The 16,297-nt window shown below is 35.8% G+C and overlaps 4 protein-coding genes across 5 annotated transcripts in view; 2 read left to right on the forward strand and 2 right to left on the reverse strand.

Annotated features, from left to right (window-relative positions):
- Positions 1 to 464: 464 nt before the first annotated feature.
- Positions 465 to 2,984, reverse strand: cpsf4 (cleavage and polyadenylation specific factor 4). 2 transcript variants are annotated; one of them, XM_016549729.1, is made up of 9 exons: positions 2,488 to 2,979; positions 2,289 to 2,339; positions 2,048 to 2,200; positions 1,871 to 1,966; positions 1,662 to 1,706; positions 1,285 to 1,333; positions 1,103 to 1,175; positions 855 to 1,025; positions 465 to 736 (listed from the first exon to the last, which is right to left on the reverse strand). In XM_016549729.1, the coding sequence occupies exons 1-9, from the start codon at positions 2,588 to 2,590 to the stop codon at positions 668 to 670; spliced, it is 810 nt and encodes a 269-aa protein (XP_016405215.1). In that variant the 5' UTR covers positions 2,591 to 2,979; the 3' UTR covers positions 465 to 667. The 2 variants fall into 2 exon arrangements, with proteins under 2 accessions (XP_016405215.1, XP_016405222.1); XM_016549736.1 differs by lacking the exon at positions 1,285 to 1,333 and having other exon boundaries at positions 1,613 to 1,706; positions 2,488 to 2,984.
- Positions 2,985 to 3,756: 772 nt separating this feature from the next.
- On the reverse strand, positions 3,757 to 6,506 carry bud31 (BUD31 homolog). Its single transcript, XM_016549339.1, has 4 exons — positions 6,326 to 6,506; positions 5,356 to 5,478; positions 5,115 to 5,281; positions 3,757 to 4,435 (listed from the first exon to the last, which is right to left on the reverse strand). The coding sequence occupies exons 1-4, from the start codon at positions 6,417 to 6,419 to the stop codon at positions 4,385 to 4,387; spliced, it is 435 nt and encodes a 144-aa protein (XP_016404825.1). The 5' UTR covers positions 6,420 to 6,506; the 3' UTR covers positions 3,757 to 4,384.
- Positions 6,507 to 6,975: 469 nt separating this feature from the next.
- On the forward strand, positions 6,976 to 10,805 carry pdap1b (pdgfa associated protein 1b). The gene is made up of 6 exons (XM_016549325.1): positions 6,976 to 7,047; positions 7,210 to 7,301; positions 8,053 to 8,148; positions 9,706 to 9,824; positions 9,993 to 10,144; positions 10,242 to 10,805. The coding sequence occupies exons 1-6, from the start codon at positions 7,035 to 7,037 to the stop codon at positions 10,301 to 10,303; spliced, it is 534 nt and encodes a 177-aa protein (XP_016404811.1). The 5' UTR covers positions 6,976 to 7,034; the 3' UTR covers positions 10,304 to 10,805.
- A 411-nt stretch (positions 10,806 to 11,216) lies between these two features.
- Positions 11,217 to 16,297, forward strand: part of shmt1 (serine hydroxymethyltransferase 1 (soluble)) — a 7,132-nt gene continuing 2,051 nt past the window's right edge. Inside the window, exons 1-8 of the mRNA XM_016549318.1 lie at positions 11,217 to 11,312; positions 12,184 to 12,282; positions 12,748 to 12,893; positions 13,059 to 13,174; positions 13,288 to 13,448; positions 13,904 to 13,985; positions 14,697 to 14,909; positions 14,989 to 15,105. Coding sequence (XP_016404804.1) covers positions 12,196 to 12,282; positions 12,748 to 12,893; positions 13,059 to 13,174; positions 13,288 to 13,448; positions 13,904 to 13,985; positions 14,697 to 14,909; positions 14,989 to 15,105 — 922 coding nt within the window. The 5' untranslated portion in view covers positions 11,217 to 11,312; positions 12,184 to 12,195. The remainder of the gene's footprint in view (positions 11,313 to 12,183; positions 12,283 to 12,747; positions 12,894 to 13,058; positions 13,175 to 13,287; positions 13,449 to 13,903; positions 13,986 to 14,696; positions 14,910 to 14,988; positions 15,106 to 16,297) is intronic.

Consider the following 16,297-nt stretch of genomic DNA (forward strand, 5'->3'; position numbering starts at 1 on the left):
ATGAAAACGGTGGTTATTGATCATTCTACGTTTTCATTGTGTACTAACTGAGATACACTTGGCACATGGACAGTGAGGTAGAGCCACGTTTATGTCCCTCAACTATAGCTTTTGCCGTGAAAAGTTAAAGAAATTATTCACCCAAAAATTTAATTGTACTCACCCTCAGGCCATCAAAGATGTAGATGAGTTTGTGTCTTTATTGGAACAGATTTGGATAAGTTTAACAACACTCACCAATGGATCCTCTGCGGTGAATGGGTGCCGTCAAAATGAGAGTCCAAACAACTGCTAAAACATTAAAATAATCCACCTGCATTAATGACAGATTTGTTTTTTAAAACCATGCAGCTTTTCACTTCACAATATGAAAATTGATGAAGTCATGTGGATTATTGTGATGTTTTTATCAGCAGTTTTGACTCTCTTTCTGATGGCACCCATTCACTCCAGAGGATCCATCGGTGAGCAAGTGATGTAATGCTAAATTTCTCTAAATCTGCTCTGATGAAGAAACAAACTCGTACATCCTAGATGGCCTGAAGGGGAGTCAGTTTTCAGCAAATTTTCATTTTTGGGTGAACTATTTCTTTAATGTACCAGGAATTAAATATGTCACTTTGCAAGTTATAGTCACATTTATTGGAGATCCTTTTTGTAGAAAACTTTACTGTCCACTCAAAAACGCCAGGTGTCCTTTTGTGCATTTGTTTGCGTAATGGCCCTTCTCACCGCACTGGAAAAAGCAAACAGATACTGAATGTGACTGTACGTTTGAGGGCATCATAGTAGTATGGGATGGGGGGATGGGGGGGTGGGGGGTATTTTATGCATAAAATCAAATGACGTCCCACCTTGTAACATGTAACTTGATCCAGTGGACGAGGACCGCGAGGTCCACCCATGTTGTTGTTAGAGTGCACTATCCCAACAGCATTTGGCATTCTCTGGTTGTTGTTGACATTGGTGTTGGTTAACTGGATGAGTGACTGTGATGACCGGTTTGTGGGCTGCATGTTTTGCTGCTGGAGATTAAAATTAAGATGAAACATTAGTATCAAGGTAAACATAAAACAAGAAAAGAAAAAAAAAATTCACAAACCTTTTGCTGAGACTGTGCCTGTTGTGGTAATGGTGGCTGTTCAGTTGCACCCATAGGGAGTTCAAATCTTGGGCTAGGAATTACAAAATAAAAATTAATATGCTTAGAATTAATGCAGAAATGTTTATTTAAATCACACATATGAATATGTATATGCATAAATTGCAATCACAGATACTCACTGCATAAATTTGCATGACTTGCCCTCTGGACAGAAGCCAACAAGGTAATTTACACAGATTACTCTAGTTTGCATGACTTTCTAACATTTACAGAAGAAAAAATATATCTGTGACATGTCAGTTATGCATTGAGGAAAACACAACGTCTCAAATGCATTAAACAGTACAGATATATTCACTGTTTGCGATGGTGGATCGATTTGATTCAGGATCAACATTAAGAGAATTACAAAATAAAAATTCATATGCTTAGAATTAATGCAGAAATGTTTATTTAAATCACACATATGAATATGTATATACATAAATTGCAATCACAGATACTCACTGCATAAATTTGCATGACTTGCCCTCTGGACAGAAGCCAACAAGGTAATTTACACAGATTACTCTTCTTGTGTGTCTGTGCCTGCAATCCGGACCTAAAGGGAAGGTGAAGGCAAAACGTGTTGATTTTCTTCCTATTACAATCAATTTTGAAATATCTGTAAAATAATGTAACTTAACAAAATTCAATGTAAAATAATGCGGATTCATACAACTTCTTTTAAATGCAAATATCTGAAAAACACTGCAAAAGACTTACCATGCTTACAAAAGCCCCTATCATACCATGGGCAATCTTTAATCTTAGATTCTGGGTCAATGTGCAAAAATGGACACTCTTTATTACTGCACTCCCCTGTAAAACAAAAATAAAGTATTAAGACTTATTATTACACATAGATAGATAGATAGATAGATAGATATTTAAAATACTAACCAAATTTAGAGTAGAAATAACATTCAGGCATCTTTGTCATATCATACTCATGTAAAAATTCACATTGGTCTCCTTTCTTGCATAAACCTCTAAGCCAGTGTTTGCACACCACAGACTTTTCTCCACTGATGTGTCTGAAAGGACACATTCCACCTGTCAAAAGAGAAAGCTGTAGAGTCTGATCGAAGCAATAAATCTGATTTACACATGAAATCCATACACAAGTTTTTGTAACACATGCCTTTCATACAGGCAGCTCTCATGAAGAACTCGCACACAGCGGCGCCAGATTCTGAAAAATAATAAGAACATTTTGTATCATTGTTAGAAGTCTTCTGTCCTAAATAATAGTTATCTAGCAATCCATCTTATATGTTGAAAATAATAAATCAGAAACACAATTGTAATTGAACATTTAAAACAAATATTAATCGACTTACTATCCATTCCTGGAAATGGCAATGGCTGAGCGCCTAATTGTTGTTCTACTGCAATTTCTAGATCAAACTTGATATGATCGACACACGAGATTAATTCCTGCATTTTGGTAGTATATCCTCTATATTTTTACCAGCTGTTGAAACGCTTCTCTTTATAACACCTAATCAGAAAACTAAAAGAAGTCTTAATGGCTAACAACTTATCAGTTTGCCGTTGGTCAGGTTTAATTCTGAACGTAAAAAGAGAGAATAGCGAAAAGGTATACAGATTTATTAACTGGGTAAACAGTTTTTAATGTAGCTCATGAGTAAATCGGTAAAGATAAAGATAAACATTGTAAATAAGCAGTTGATTTTAGAACCGTCTACTTCCACAGCGCTGTTCACGAGTGACCCCTGAACTCCAGGCCGTACAATCGATTGCAATAGCATCGATTTTCTGGGAACGCGCGAATGCGGTTTTTTAATTGTATTTCTTACGATGAGTAATTTCGCCTTATTAATATTAAAACGTGTGTCAATGATCTTCTAATGATTTGTCGTTAGATGGCAACTTTGACGGCACAAAGAATATCCGAAAGGGCTGGGTCTTGATCAGTGTGTTGGTTGTTGATTAAAAGGTCTGCTGTATTTACTAGCGCCATGCAGCTCCTAACAAAGGTACTGTGAGGAGTGCTGACCTGGGATTACGAAAATGTATTAAAAAAAAGATAAAAGATACTCGATTTGAATGAGGCTTACATTTCATAGGTGTAAACTACCAACCAGAACCAGTTTTTTGTCTGTTGTTCTTAAAGAAATCCAAAACTATATAGATTATATCATGTTCAGGATACCAAGACTTGTTACATTTACATTTAGAAATTTAGCAGACGCTTTTATCCAAAGCGACTTACAAATGAGGTTAAACTATTAAAACTGACTAAATTAAATATTTCTGTGAAATTACAAAGCCTATTGTGATTCTCCAAGTATGTTCTACTTATTAAACCTCTGGCTAGTTTGTTATATGGTTTAGATAAAAAAAAACAAAAAAAAAACAATAAGTTAAAACAGAATAAATTTAATTATTTCAAATGTATTTCTTTACTAATATTCTCGTTATTTGGTTCTGATGAGTTAGATCATTTTAAATGATTGAATACACACAGATTTGCCCAGCTTGTCCTGAACTAGTACATATATTTTTAGTTTTCATCCCATTTTTAAGATGGTTTAAGATTTTTAAGTTTCAGTCATACATTTGTGTATTTCTGTATGCCATTTTAGTAAAGAAAATATAGAAGATAGCTGATGAATCAGGAAGATTTTCTCTTTGACCCTGACTTGTATGTTTTCATCTTTGTTTTCAAAAAGGAAGTGGTAATTCTGAAAAGGTCAGGATATGGAGACGTACCCTCATTCCTTCCGAGATAAAGCTGATAACACCTACTTTGTTTTTCTAACATCAATTTCATTAAAAGATCATTCTTAAACCTGCTAGGGACTGATCTGAAAACTGATATTTTACATTGATATTAAGGATATTTTTGCTGCCACTCTGCAGTGGGTAGGCAGTTAACAATGCACATATAAAATAAATAATTTAAACATTCATACAAAAAATTTTTTACATACACAAAATTTCTGATTTGTATGAGATATTCTACCTTATTCCTTTTACCAGAGCATGCTTATACAACATACTTCATGGAAGCACACACTCAAAGCACGAGATTGGACAGTGTAACCCAGAATAATTAAGACACATCACAGTTTAATACAAATAATGATGAAAAAAAAAAAAAAAGCATACACATACAATCATATAATTTAAACATCGTAATGACAACCCAATAAATGTATTAAAAATACAAATCAAAGTTCAGTAAGTTCAAAAAGTTGTTGCCCTCTTGACTCATCCAGAGCATCCTCTGCATCCACAGTGAGTGCACTCAATGATACGACCCTAAGAAAACAAAAGAACAAATTAGGAACAGTGGCATATTTACATTTACTCATTTAGCAGACGCTTTTATCCAAAGCAACTTACAAATGAGGACAATAGAAGCAATCAAAAACTAGAGTTAGTTTTTTTATTAAAAAAAAAAAAACACGCAGTTAGTAAATAAATTGAGTGCAAGTCTAAAAGGGGCAAGTTTTTTTTTTAAAGGCATACATTAAGTAATGGGACAGCTTTTTGATGGAAAAACAGGGTCATATGATGCTATTTAAATTTTTCCTTTCTCTTTGGAGTGTTACAAGCTCTTGGTGCATAAAGAAGATCTGTAAAGTTGCAAAGACTAAAGTCTCAAATCCAAAGAGATATTCTTTATAAAAGTTAAGAGTCAACCACGCCTACCTAAAACGGATCATTCTAACACGCCCCCACATGTCTACATCACGATGTGGGAAGATTGCATAACGCCGCCCAAATGTTCAAGCAAAGAAAGAAGGCGTAACTTTTATCCTCGCTATAATGTACAGTATGTGGAAAATAATGTGTTTTTTGAATCTTAAACCGCAGAAACACATTTCATTACACCAAATACACAAAATACTGTTCTTTTTAGCAGCATCATATGACCCCTTTAACATCTGACAGATGTATACGACTTTGAGTAAATTAAACAACTTGCATAACTTACCACTTCAAGCTTGCCCTTGGGAACTCTGCATATGCAATTTGTTCCAAAGTTTGTGTCGCGCGTCTGAATGCACCGCAGACAGCACAGATTTTCATAGCCCTGTTTTTTCCATTTGGCAATCAGATTCTTGTCTGCATAGCTCTCTCTGATGCAATATTCATAAAGCTCTGCGAATGAAACTCACAAGTTAACAACTCCCATAGAAACAAACAGTACAACAGACTGCACCCCACCACCATACCTCGACTGATGGCCTTCCTCTTGTAGAAAAGGTCGAAAATGTAACGGCTGCGTTGGTGATGAAGTCGGAAGATTGGCCATAGAGACTCAACCTTACGCTTGCCCTCATGAGGCTCGGTTTCAGCTGTGAAATTACAGCATCAGTTAATAAGCATCGTAGCAAATTCAAAATAAAAGCTAAATAAAAAAACAGCACGTTTTTCCATTTTAAATAAACGAATTAAACGTGTGAATATTGATGTTAACTACACTAACATTCATCCTGACTGATTATCTGATTATGATTAGGGATGGGCGATACCACTTATTTTGTTTTTGATACGATACCGATATTTTTCAAGGCAGTATCGTCGATATCGATACGATACTTCTGAACTAAACTTTTAAATGATGAAATGTATAAAATTATTAAATTTCTAAGAGTAAAATGGGTAATGATAACCACTTAACTTTATGTTTAAAACACATTTTAAAATTCAATACGTCTTAATTGCAATTTATTAGGTTATATTTTTGTTTACACATGATTCAAATCTACAAATACTACAGTTGAACTATGGTCATTTTAGTAAAACCATGGTTCATTATCATAAGGGACTGCCAGTGACAGGCTGTTGCATCCATAAAATGCAACCTTTTTGTTCTGACAGTGTATGATTTCTATTAACATTACAGAATAGAACATCAACATGATCTATATTATCTTTCAACGTTCAAATTAAATAAATGTAATCGTACCAACTATGTAGGCTACGATTTCAACTTGTTTATTGTGAAATAACTCAAACATATGTTTTTTTTTCTGTCCTGATAAGCATTGTTCAGGGCTGCTGTTCCCAAAAGCTTTAATGCTTTCTTATGATACTTTTGGGGAAACGCAGATATGATTATCTTATCATTCTGACATCCCAAACAAACAATCGCCTTGTTAGCGTTATGGCTAACGTTAGTTTGTAGATTGCTGAACGAACCTTCGCGCATTTTCTGGTCCAGCTCGTCAAGAGTCGGCTCTATGAGCTCCCAACCATCTGGAGGTGGTTTCCTACTCCTTTTCACCTTGGGCATTATGTTGTTTAAACAATATAAGATCGTCTCGGTTGTTTAGCAACAGCGAGCCGCTGGCTGCACGAAGAACTTCCCCGATTTCTGTCGCCGAACGGAGGACGTCACTCCGAAGGTCCTTTTACTAGTGTGAATCGTTACGTCAACGAGCTGTCTTTGTTCTCACTCATAAAACACGAACTATACTTATTTCCAGCGCTAAAACGTTCTGCATTAAATCCTGACTATTTCACATGGCAACAATGGTTTTATTATGGTGAAGCTGTGGTGTTATTCTCTCTTCCAGCATATTGCATCAGGCTAGGTGTCTGATCGAGTGCCTGTGAGTGTAAATATAGGAACATGGACCAGCTGGCTATATGCTAATCGATTACTGTAACTACTTAATCGTGGGATTTTGTATTTGCTTTATTTACTGTATCGCCCCAGAGCCAAATAAAACCACGTAACTATAATTAATTGCTGCCGTTTAGTAAGTTATCTACAGAGTTGGGTACTCGAGAGTGTGGTGAAGTGTGGCAACCTGATATCAAAACCGTACCTCGCTTTTGTTGTGACTGGGAGTGTGCTTTAGTCGACTGTTTTTGTTTTTATATCAAGCCAAGTTTAATCTTCATCATGCCTAAAGGAGGTAAGGGATCATTTTGTTGTGTATGTTCTTATGATTGGCATTATATGCAGTCTGTATGTTGTACGTTTAAGCTAGCCTACGTCTTCTGTGTTATCATCAGGATATTTTCATTGAGAGCAATGTTATTAGAAATTTGTATGTGTGTTTATTTGTTTATTTTAGGGAAAAAAGGTGGCCATAAAGGTCGCATGAGAACTTACACAAGTCCTGAAGAAATAGATGCTCAAATGAAAGCAGAAAAAGAACGAAAAAAGGTACGTTGTAGGGCTGCACGATAAATCGCATGCGATATTTAACAGTACGTTGTATTACAAATTCACACAGAAATATGACAAATATTAAGAAACATGGGTAAGAATGTGGTTGACACTGAAAGCAAGCATTAACATTTAAGTTGGCGTTTTAAAAAAAGAGATGAAACAGTTGAGATGAAATTAAAATTAACTTTTTTTTAAATATGTTATTAATCCCACTGTCAACAATTAATTCATGTATATGTTTCATTTCTTTAAAAAATTGTAATAACATTTTTAATTTCAAAATAATAACAAAAATGTTATTACAAAAAAAATTGTAATAACATTTTTAATCAAAATAATCATGACAGTGATTATTCATAACATTCCAGTGAAACAACACTTCTCTCTGTAAGGCGGACGTCTGCAATCATTTAGTCCACTTAATTAAACCCTGTCCCTTTCTTACAATCAGCTGCACAGGTCTCCATCCAGTCAACAACTGACGAATAGAACCAAGTCCTGGCACAAATTTTTATTTTATTTTTTTTCAATAATCTGTTTTACTCAAATCACATCACAGTACGGAAGAAAAGCTCTACTACATCGCAACTTTATGTAACAGTGGTCAAAAGCACAGCAGAAGGTGATTGATTCTCAAGAGCTCCACTCACTGCAACCACTTTCTGATTCGGTGCCCATTCGCAAGTCAAATTGGCTAAACAAATTCATTGTTGCATGTGGTAATGTTTTTTTTTTTACATTGTAGAAGGAAGAAGAAGAAGGTGCAGCAGTGAACGACAACCAGAGCGAGGACAAACTGACAGCGTCAGGTTCAGAGGACAGTGACGATGAGGGGTCTGAGGTCAGTTTTCTTTTAGAATGATGACGAGTCCATGTTCCTGCAGAGCTGTCCACCTACTTATAGATCCTCCTGCAGATTCATTCATCTGAGACGACTGTGGCGGTGCGTAGACATTCAGCCAAGTGTCAGACACGCTCTTACTCAGTCTAATTAATGTGTAATCTTATTGGGTGGAGCAGAGCATTGCTTTTTGATTAGTCACTCAATCACTGTGTTTGGAATGTTGGAATTATATATGTGGAATGTCACAGCCACTGTCATCTGATGGATGAATATACTGTAGGCTGGCGATACGTCAGCAGATGTATCAAATAATTTGGTCCAGTTGCAGCATGAGCTTTTGTATGAATGCACAAAATGCCTATATGAAAACAAACTGATCTCTTGTCTCCATCAGTTTAATTTCAATATTATTATTTACTTATATAGTATTTATTAATGTCTTGAATTAGCTTCTTGTATTTACAGTTGTGTACGTTTTAGTAATTTTGTCACGTTCTTTTGTTGTATTTATTAGTTTTTTATATTTCTATTTAGCTTTTTTACTTCAGTTTTTAGTACTTGTAGTACTTCAGCTTAAACTTATTTTATTTCAGTTAGTTGCATGTAAGAGGTCGTTGTGCTATAAAAACATTCTGTAAGTTTCAGAACTCAAAACGTTCTTGTTAGTCTAAAAGCAGCTTATATTGAAGCCAGTCTGCCGAAACCACAGCTTGTGGAATGTTCTACTCTATGATGTAATAGTGTGGATAAACCCCGCCTCTGCAGAAGGAGATCAACGCCTGCTTCTACATCGCTGCCTGTTTAGCCCCGCCCACTGATTCACGCATGTAGTGTTTACAAGAGAGGCGAATGCGCAGGTCTACGCAGAAACCAAACAATAAAAATGCTCCGATGATGACAACAAGACGCTGTGCAGTGCCAAGCTGGGAAAGAACTGTCTTTGCATTGCCTTCCTTCTGATCCCAACATTTGGAAAGAGTGGATGAACTTTATTTTTAATGAAGATCCAGACCGCGTCAATAAGAAATTCACTTCATTTTACCGCAGATTCGTTTACAAACAAGGCACAAGTCAACACAGTATTTTCAGAAAGATTGAAACTAAAAGACGATGCTTTGCCGACTATATTGGACAGTAATCGCAACACACAAGTGTGAGTAACTGTTTATTATGTGCTCACTAATGCTTTGTCTGTTATTACAGATCGTTTGAAATGTACTGAGTATTTATGCGGTTTTAACCTAAATGACAGCAGCGTCCATCTATGAAGGATGTAGGCTGTCAAATATACACAACTGTTAGCCAATCATGAAGATCTTTATTTCTGAGTCTACAATCTGCCACGCCTGTTCAAACAGAGTGTTCTGATGAGGGGGGTTAAAACAGGACAGAAAATAGCCTATTACTCCTATAATGTTTTTGATATAAAAATCTTGATAACAGTATAAGTGGCCCTCAAAGAGCAGTTCAAAATAATAAAAAAAGGCAGTTCATGACCACTTTAAGTTTTAGTTTCAGTTAACAATAACAACACTGATCTCTGTTTTGTCACAGAAAAGGAAGGGTGTTGAAGGCTTGATAGAGATTGAAAATCCCAATCGAGTCGCCCAAAAAGCAAAGAAAGTCACAGACATAGAACTCGAGGGTCCCAAACAGCTTTCCAGAAGAGAAAGGTAAGAGACACTGGGGTGAGTGAAGCTAACAACATTTTCCTTGAGCTACTTAATACCCTCTCATTTTTTACCAACATGTTATGTCACATTTTTTGCTATTGCTAGACATCTAGACACGTGAATCTGTTCCTTTTCATCTCTTTCAATAAGTGTCTTTTCATATTTCAGAGAAGAGATCGAAAAGCAAAAGGCCAAGGAGAGGTATATGAAAATGCATTTAGCAGGAAAGACAGATCAAGCTAAAGCTGACCTCGCTCGACTCGCCATTATTAGAAAGCAACGCGAGGAGGCTGCACGGAAAAAAGAAGAAGAACGTAAAGGTAAATTGGCAGCATTTGTTAATGTTGTAGAGCAACTTGTGAAAATGTCTTGCTGGAAATCAGAGATTCATTATTGTTTTCTTCTTTGTCATTGTAGCAAAAGAAGCAGTGCAGGCGGCAGCAGCGGCTAAAGAACTGCATACGTTGTCTCTCAAATAATCCAAATAGTGGATTCTTAGAGGTTTCGATGCATTTGTGGACAGTATACGATGATATTGACAATGTTATTTTTGAAGACAAAGCAAAAGATAATGTGGAATCCTGTAACACAGCGTGCCAGTGAAAAGGAATATTTCAGAGTATATTAACTCAGAAAGCAGGCATTTAATTATCCAAATAAAATGCCTTTGTGAGAGCCCTGATGCTTTCACTAAAGTGGCTAAATCTTAATGCTTGCTTTCACTCAGTGATGTTAGGAATATAGACATATTTATTAATATATTAACATATTGCCACATGTAGCTGAGTCAACTTTGCGGCCTCAGTCTAAAGGATTATTGTAAGGATAAAAACTTAATAATCTGTCCTCAGTTGTAAAGGACCTGGTGTCATTTAGAATGTAAAGAATAACATACACCAATAAAATGTCAGAAAGTTTTTTTGAAAATGTATTTGTATTATATTGTGAATTGTTTTGTATATCTCACTAGTATTCTTGTAAACCTGAAAAACTGTTTTGATTTTTAAGGTGTAGTTTTGTACTTGAACATATTTTTTATTCAAAATGTTGTAGTTGTTAAATGTATTGACAGTCGGCATTTATTTTTGGAATGCATAAGAAACATTTTGTCAAGTTTTTAAAAATACATATTTTGTATTATTATTGTTACATATATTACTATTATCATATTGGACATTCCATACCTCCATACCTTTGCTTTCCAAGTCCCAGAAAAGCCCATGGTGACTGTAGCATGTATTATATGAGATATTAACAAAACGGGTAAGTAAAAAAAAAATGCCGACAACAAAGAACAAAAAGGTGACAATTCAGAAAATGTGCTCCCTGTATCATGCCTTTCGTTGTGGGCGGGACAGGAGCTCCATTAGCCACGCCCCGCAGCGCGCTGATTGGTCTCCAAATTTCGCGGACTTTGACACGAGGAAACCTAAAAGAAAGTTTTCACATAAAGCAATTTGGGGCGAACCATTAATCGCATTTGTAAAGGTAAGTAGAAGAAGGTTTTCATTCTATATCATCACATCTATATATATAAACACTGTTTAAAGCTTAGGTAACTTAAAGCAGAGTTTTGATTTAGTGGATCAAATCAAAATCTTGTGACTGTCTGCATGCGCTCCACATTCTCGGCTGATGAATGTTAATCTGTTACCGTTGTGCAAATAGGTGCTTAAAGAGCACGTGCAAATTGCTATATGACACCTGAATGTCAAAGAATAACATCGTTTTCATTATTATAAAGTAAGCATTTGTCCCTTAGCCACATGTCATTTGATATGTAATAGTTACAGAATGTATTTCGCGGGAAAAATGTAACCCTGAAGGCAGGAGTTGCGGTTTATGTGTCAATAGCTGCGAATCTAAATTTACCTTTAAAGTTCTCGACAAGTTCTCAAAGTTTGTTTCGTAATCTGTCAGAAGCGTGCTCTGCGCTGGCTGCTGCAGTTGCATCATTTGATTGACAGCTGAGCAGTGTTATTTTAGGGTTATTTATATACTATTACAGTTTTTATTAATATTCTTAATGACCTTTTATTAAGGTATTATTTTTTTCAGTTTTCGTGTGCTTTTAATTTGTGTTTTAGTCATTTTTGTTTTAAAATATATTTACCTTCATTTATTTTAGTTTTAGTAATTTTAGTACTTTTTACTGTTTTATTTCAGCGTTATTTGAATTAAAATCGATTACTGGATATCAGTCTAAGCAAATTCATACTCTGCATTTGATCCAAGAAAGCTCTGTTAAAGAGCTCAAGTACATTAATTCTATTATTACAAATTATGTAACCCGGTGTATACAGTATGTTTTGCATATGGGGGTCTTCTAACATTTAAATATAACATTTCTTTCCTCTAGAGATCATAAACTATGGCACAGATCAACGGCCATAACAATAAAACATGGGAATCTCATAACAAGATGATGCTGGAACCTCTGAGCACAAATGATCCTGAGGTAATTCAATTCGATTCGAGTTAGTTTGTATAGCACTTTTCACTATATAAATCGTTGCAAAGCAACTTTGCAGCAAATTAAGTTTCTACAATATTTAGTAGTACCTTATTAGTGGTGATGGCCAGTTAATGTACATATGGCAGAAATGTACGGAAAAATCAATTAAAGACGTAATCAAAACACTATTAACAGCAATTATTATAAACGCTGTCAAACAGGTAAGTCAGTGATTATATATACAACCAGCCTCAAGACTATTATTGTGAATCCGTGCAGTGAACCATGAATGATATTCTGCTGTGCAGGGGGGGGGACCCTTTTTGTTTTGACTAGTTGTGGGGGTTATGATGAAATCTGGTCTCCTAGACTCTGATCTGCCTTGTGACAGGCAGCTTTAGCCTAGCCTTGCTCAGCTGAAGTATGATTCATATCAAATTAATACAGAAATATTTCTGTATGCACTAGGTATTTAACATAATAAAGAAGGAAAAGAAGCGACAGACGTATGGATTAGAGCTCATTGCCTCTGAGAACTTCACTAGTCGGGCTGTTTTGGAGGCTCTGGGTTCCTGCATGAACAACAAGTACTCTGAAGGTTATCCTGGTCAGAGGTGACTATTGTTCAGTTACATTTTATGTACTGGTACATTACAATTTTATGTTGTTGCATTTGCCAATAAGATTAGTATTGTGTAATTTACACTTTGCACTTCGACATTGTGCTTATGCATTAAAAAATGTTTCTTTTAAATTCAGACTTTGTTTAATGTTATCAGGTATTATGGAGGCACGGAGCATGTAGATGAATTGGAGCGTTTGTGTCAGGAAAGAGCTCTCAAGGTGTACGGCCTCGACCCGGAGAAATGGGGAGTGAATGTGCAGCCGTACTCTGGTAGGTTTGTTTCTGTGTCACTATAGACTGTTGCTGTAAGAGATGATGTAACATATGAAACATTAACTCATAAAGCGCACATTGTTTGAAATACTGTTTGTTTTTTTCCTCAGGGTCACCAGCGAACTTTGCCGTATACACAGCCATAGTGGAACCTCATGGGCGCATCATGGGCCTTGATCTTCCTGATGGCGGCCATCTCACCCACGGCTTCATGACTGACAAAAAGAAAATCTCAGCCACTTCCATTTTCTTTGAGTCTATGCCGTATAAGGTGACCTTGCCATTAGAATCAACATTGTGGTGAACTCTAAACTGAAGTAATGGGAAAATCGACATTTTGTAATTTGGCTAGAAGGTCATAGTGAGGGTTAAACCTTAAAGGAATTTTTCTTCTGTTCTCTACATAATTGCACATTTATTACCACTGTCTAATTGAATTTCTATAACCAGACAAGTAACGTGGGCAGAATTTGCAGCAAACGACTGATTTGGTGAAAAAAGGTTCCAGCACTACTTTAATGTTTAACAAAACCGACACGTTTCAGCCTAAAAGCCATCTTCAGGGTGTATGATGCCTTTACCATTCAACAATCTGAATGGTGCGTTCTAATTGACGATTCTAGTTTCAAATTGATAAACCTGCCCGACAACGTACTAGGGCACAGAAAACCCTAATGCTGAGACAATACTGGTATATTAAACCTGTATTCCTTTGTTTTTGTCCAGGTCAATCCAGAAACTGGATACATCAATTATGACAGACTTGAGGAAAATGCTCGTCTTTTCCACCCAAGACTAATCATTGCAGGTCAGTGCTGTTTATAGAGAAAACCTGAGGATTTTTTTTAACTGCAATATGTAAAGCTTTTATAATTTAATTAATATCATTAATAATAAAAAAAAATTAAATCTAACTTGAAAACCCTTTTTTCAACCCTTTGTTCAACTATATGTTGTTTTAATAGTGCTTCATAAATTATTTGGAAAAAAATGAATGCCAACAACTACAGAAACTGATTTTCTTAAAGTAATTAATAATTACATTTTATGACCACCAGTTATACCTGAAAATTGACATCTTAATTTTCATATTTTTTTCCTACCAAATATGTGCTTTAAAAAAAAAGAAAGAAAAAGAAACAGTAACTATTTATTCATATTTATTTAATATATGTTTAATTTTATTCAAATTAATGCTAATGCTATCACTTTATTTAATAATTCAGTTTTATGACTTTTTATCTTATTAAAAGCACATTTTTTTGTTTGTTTTTTTATTTTGTTTTTTTTGTCCTATTTGCTTTTTTCAGTTTATTTTTTATTTTTTATATTTTCTACCGCACTTTGTTCAACTATCTGATGTGCTTTGTAAATCATTTGGGGGGGATTGCAAGAGATTTAGCAAAAATAAGGGAGTCAGTGCTGCTCTGATGGACTGGTTGGAGAAAAAAAAAAAGTAATTCAACATCAAAAGAAATGACAAACATCACCATTAACGTTTCTGTGTACCATTGTTAAGGCACCAGCTGTTATTCCCGTAACCTGGACTACAGTCGCCTGAGGAAGATTGCAGATGAGAATGGAGCGTATCTTCTGGCAGACATGGCTCACATCAGTGGTTTGGTTGCAGCAGGAGTCGTTCCGTCTCCGTTCGAATACTGTGACATTGTTTCCACCACCACCCACAAGACCTTGAGGGGCTGCAGGGCAGGAGTCATTTTCTTCAGGAAGGGTGAGTTCAGTGTGAACTGAGCCGTTATAATAAATCTAGGCCATTGACAGCGCTGTCATTATACACTCTTGAATTGCAGGAGTTCGTAGTGTTGATGCAAAGACAGGCAAGGAGACCCTGTATAACCTGGAGAGTCTGATTAACCAGGCAGTGTTTCCTGGACTGCAGGGCGGCCCTCACAACCATGCCATTGCTGGTAAGAGCTGACGTCCTCCATGTGTTTAGATAAGATGAGATGAGATAAGATCAGTTGAGATGGTTATATGAGGTCAGATAAGGTTAGGTAAGTTTGCATTTAAACTAGGAATGTTTATGATTAGTCCACGATCTATTAATTGACATGTAAATTGAATAAGCTTGCTGTTTAATTTAGTTCAGTAACCATCCAATCAGATGTTGAGAACACTGTCTATACAGTCATCTGATGTTAGTGCGCACAAGTATTTCTCTGTATGTAAAGATTACATTCACTGTAAACACTTGACAACAAGCACCATTCGTTTGCTGGCCCTTTATCAACCCAATCGACAGTCATGTCAGTGCTTGCTGCCAGGAGAGCATGCAGGTACACTAATTTTATCATGACCAGTCTAGTGGTATGTTATATATATATATATATATATATATGTACAGCGGGTAAAATAAGTATTGAACACGTCACCATTTTTCCCAGTAAATGTATTTTTACTATTTATATTAAAGGTGCTGTTGACATGAAATTTTCACCAGATGTCGGTAACAACCCAAGTAATCCATACATTCAAATAAAACAAAACATAAGTTCAGAAATTAAGTTCTGTGTAATAAAGTGGAATGACCCAGGGAAAAAGTATTGAACACATGAAGAAAGGGAGGTGCAAAAAGGCACTGAAAGCGGCAAATGGCACTGCACATCACCCCAAAACATTATGGTGTAGCACTGGCAAAATTCATATAATTGAAGGAAGGATGAATGGAAAAATGTACCGAGACATGCTTGATAAAAATCTGCTGCCATCTACCAATGACTTGAACCCAATAGAAAATCTATGGAAAGAACTGAAGATCAGAGTTCATAGAAGAGGCCCACAGAACCTTCAGGATTTGAAGACTCTGTGGAAAAATGGGCCAAAATCACACCTGAGCAATACATGCGACTAGTTTCTCCATACAGCGGGTGTCTTGAAGCTGTCATTACCAACAAAGGCTTTTGTATGAAATATTAAATAAATTTCAGTAAGCGTGTTCAATTATTTTTCCCTGGGTCATTCCATTTTATTACACAGAACTTAATTTCTGAACTTATTTGTTTTGCTTTCTTTGTATGTATGGATTACTTGGATTGTTACCGACATCTGGTGAAAATTTCATGTCAACAGCACCTTTAGAAATATATTTACCGAGAAAAA

This window comes from Sinocyclocheilus rhinocerous, unplaced genomic scaffold, assembly GCF_001515625.1.
Source record: "Sinocyclocheilus rhinocerous isolate Xijiao unplaced genomic scaffold, SAMN03320098_v1.1 scaffold461, whole genome shotgun sequence".
Taxonomy (NCBI): domain Eukaryota; kingdom Metazoa; phylum Chordata; class Actinopteri; order Cypriniformes; family Cyprinidae; genus Sinocyclocheilus; species Sinocyclocheilus rhinocerous.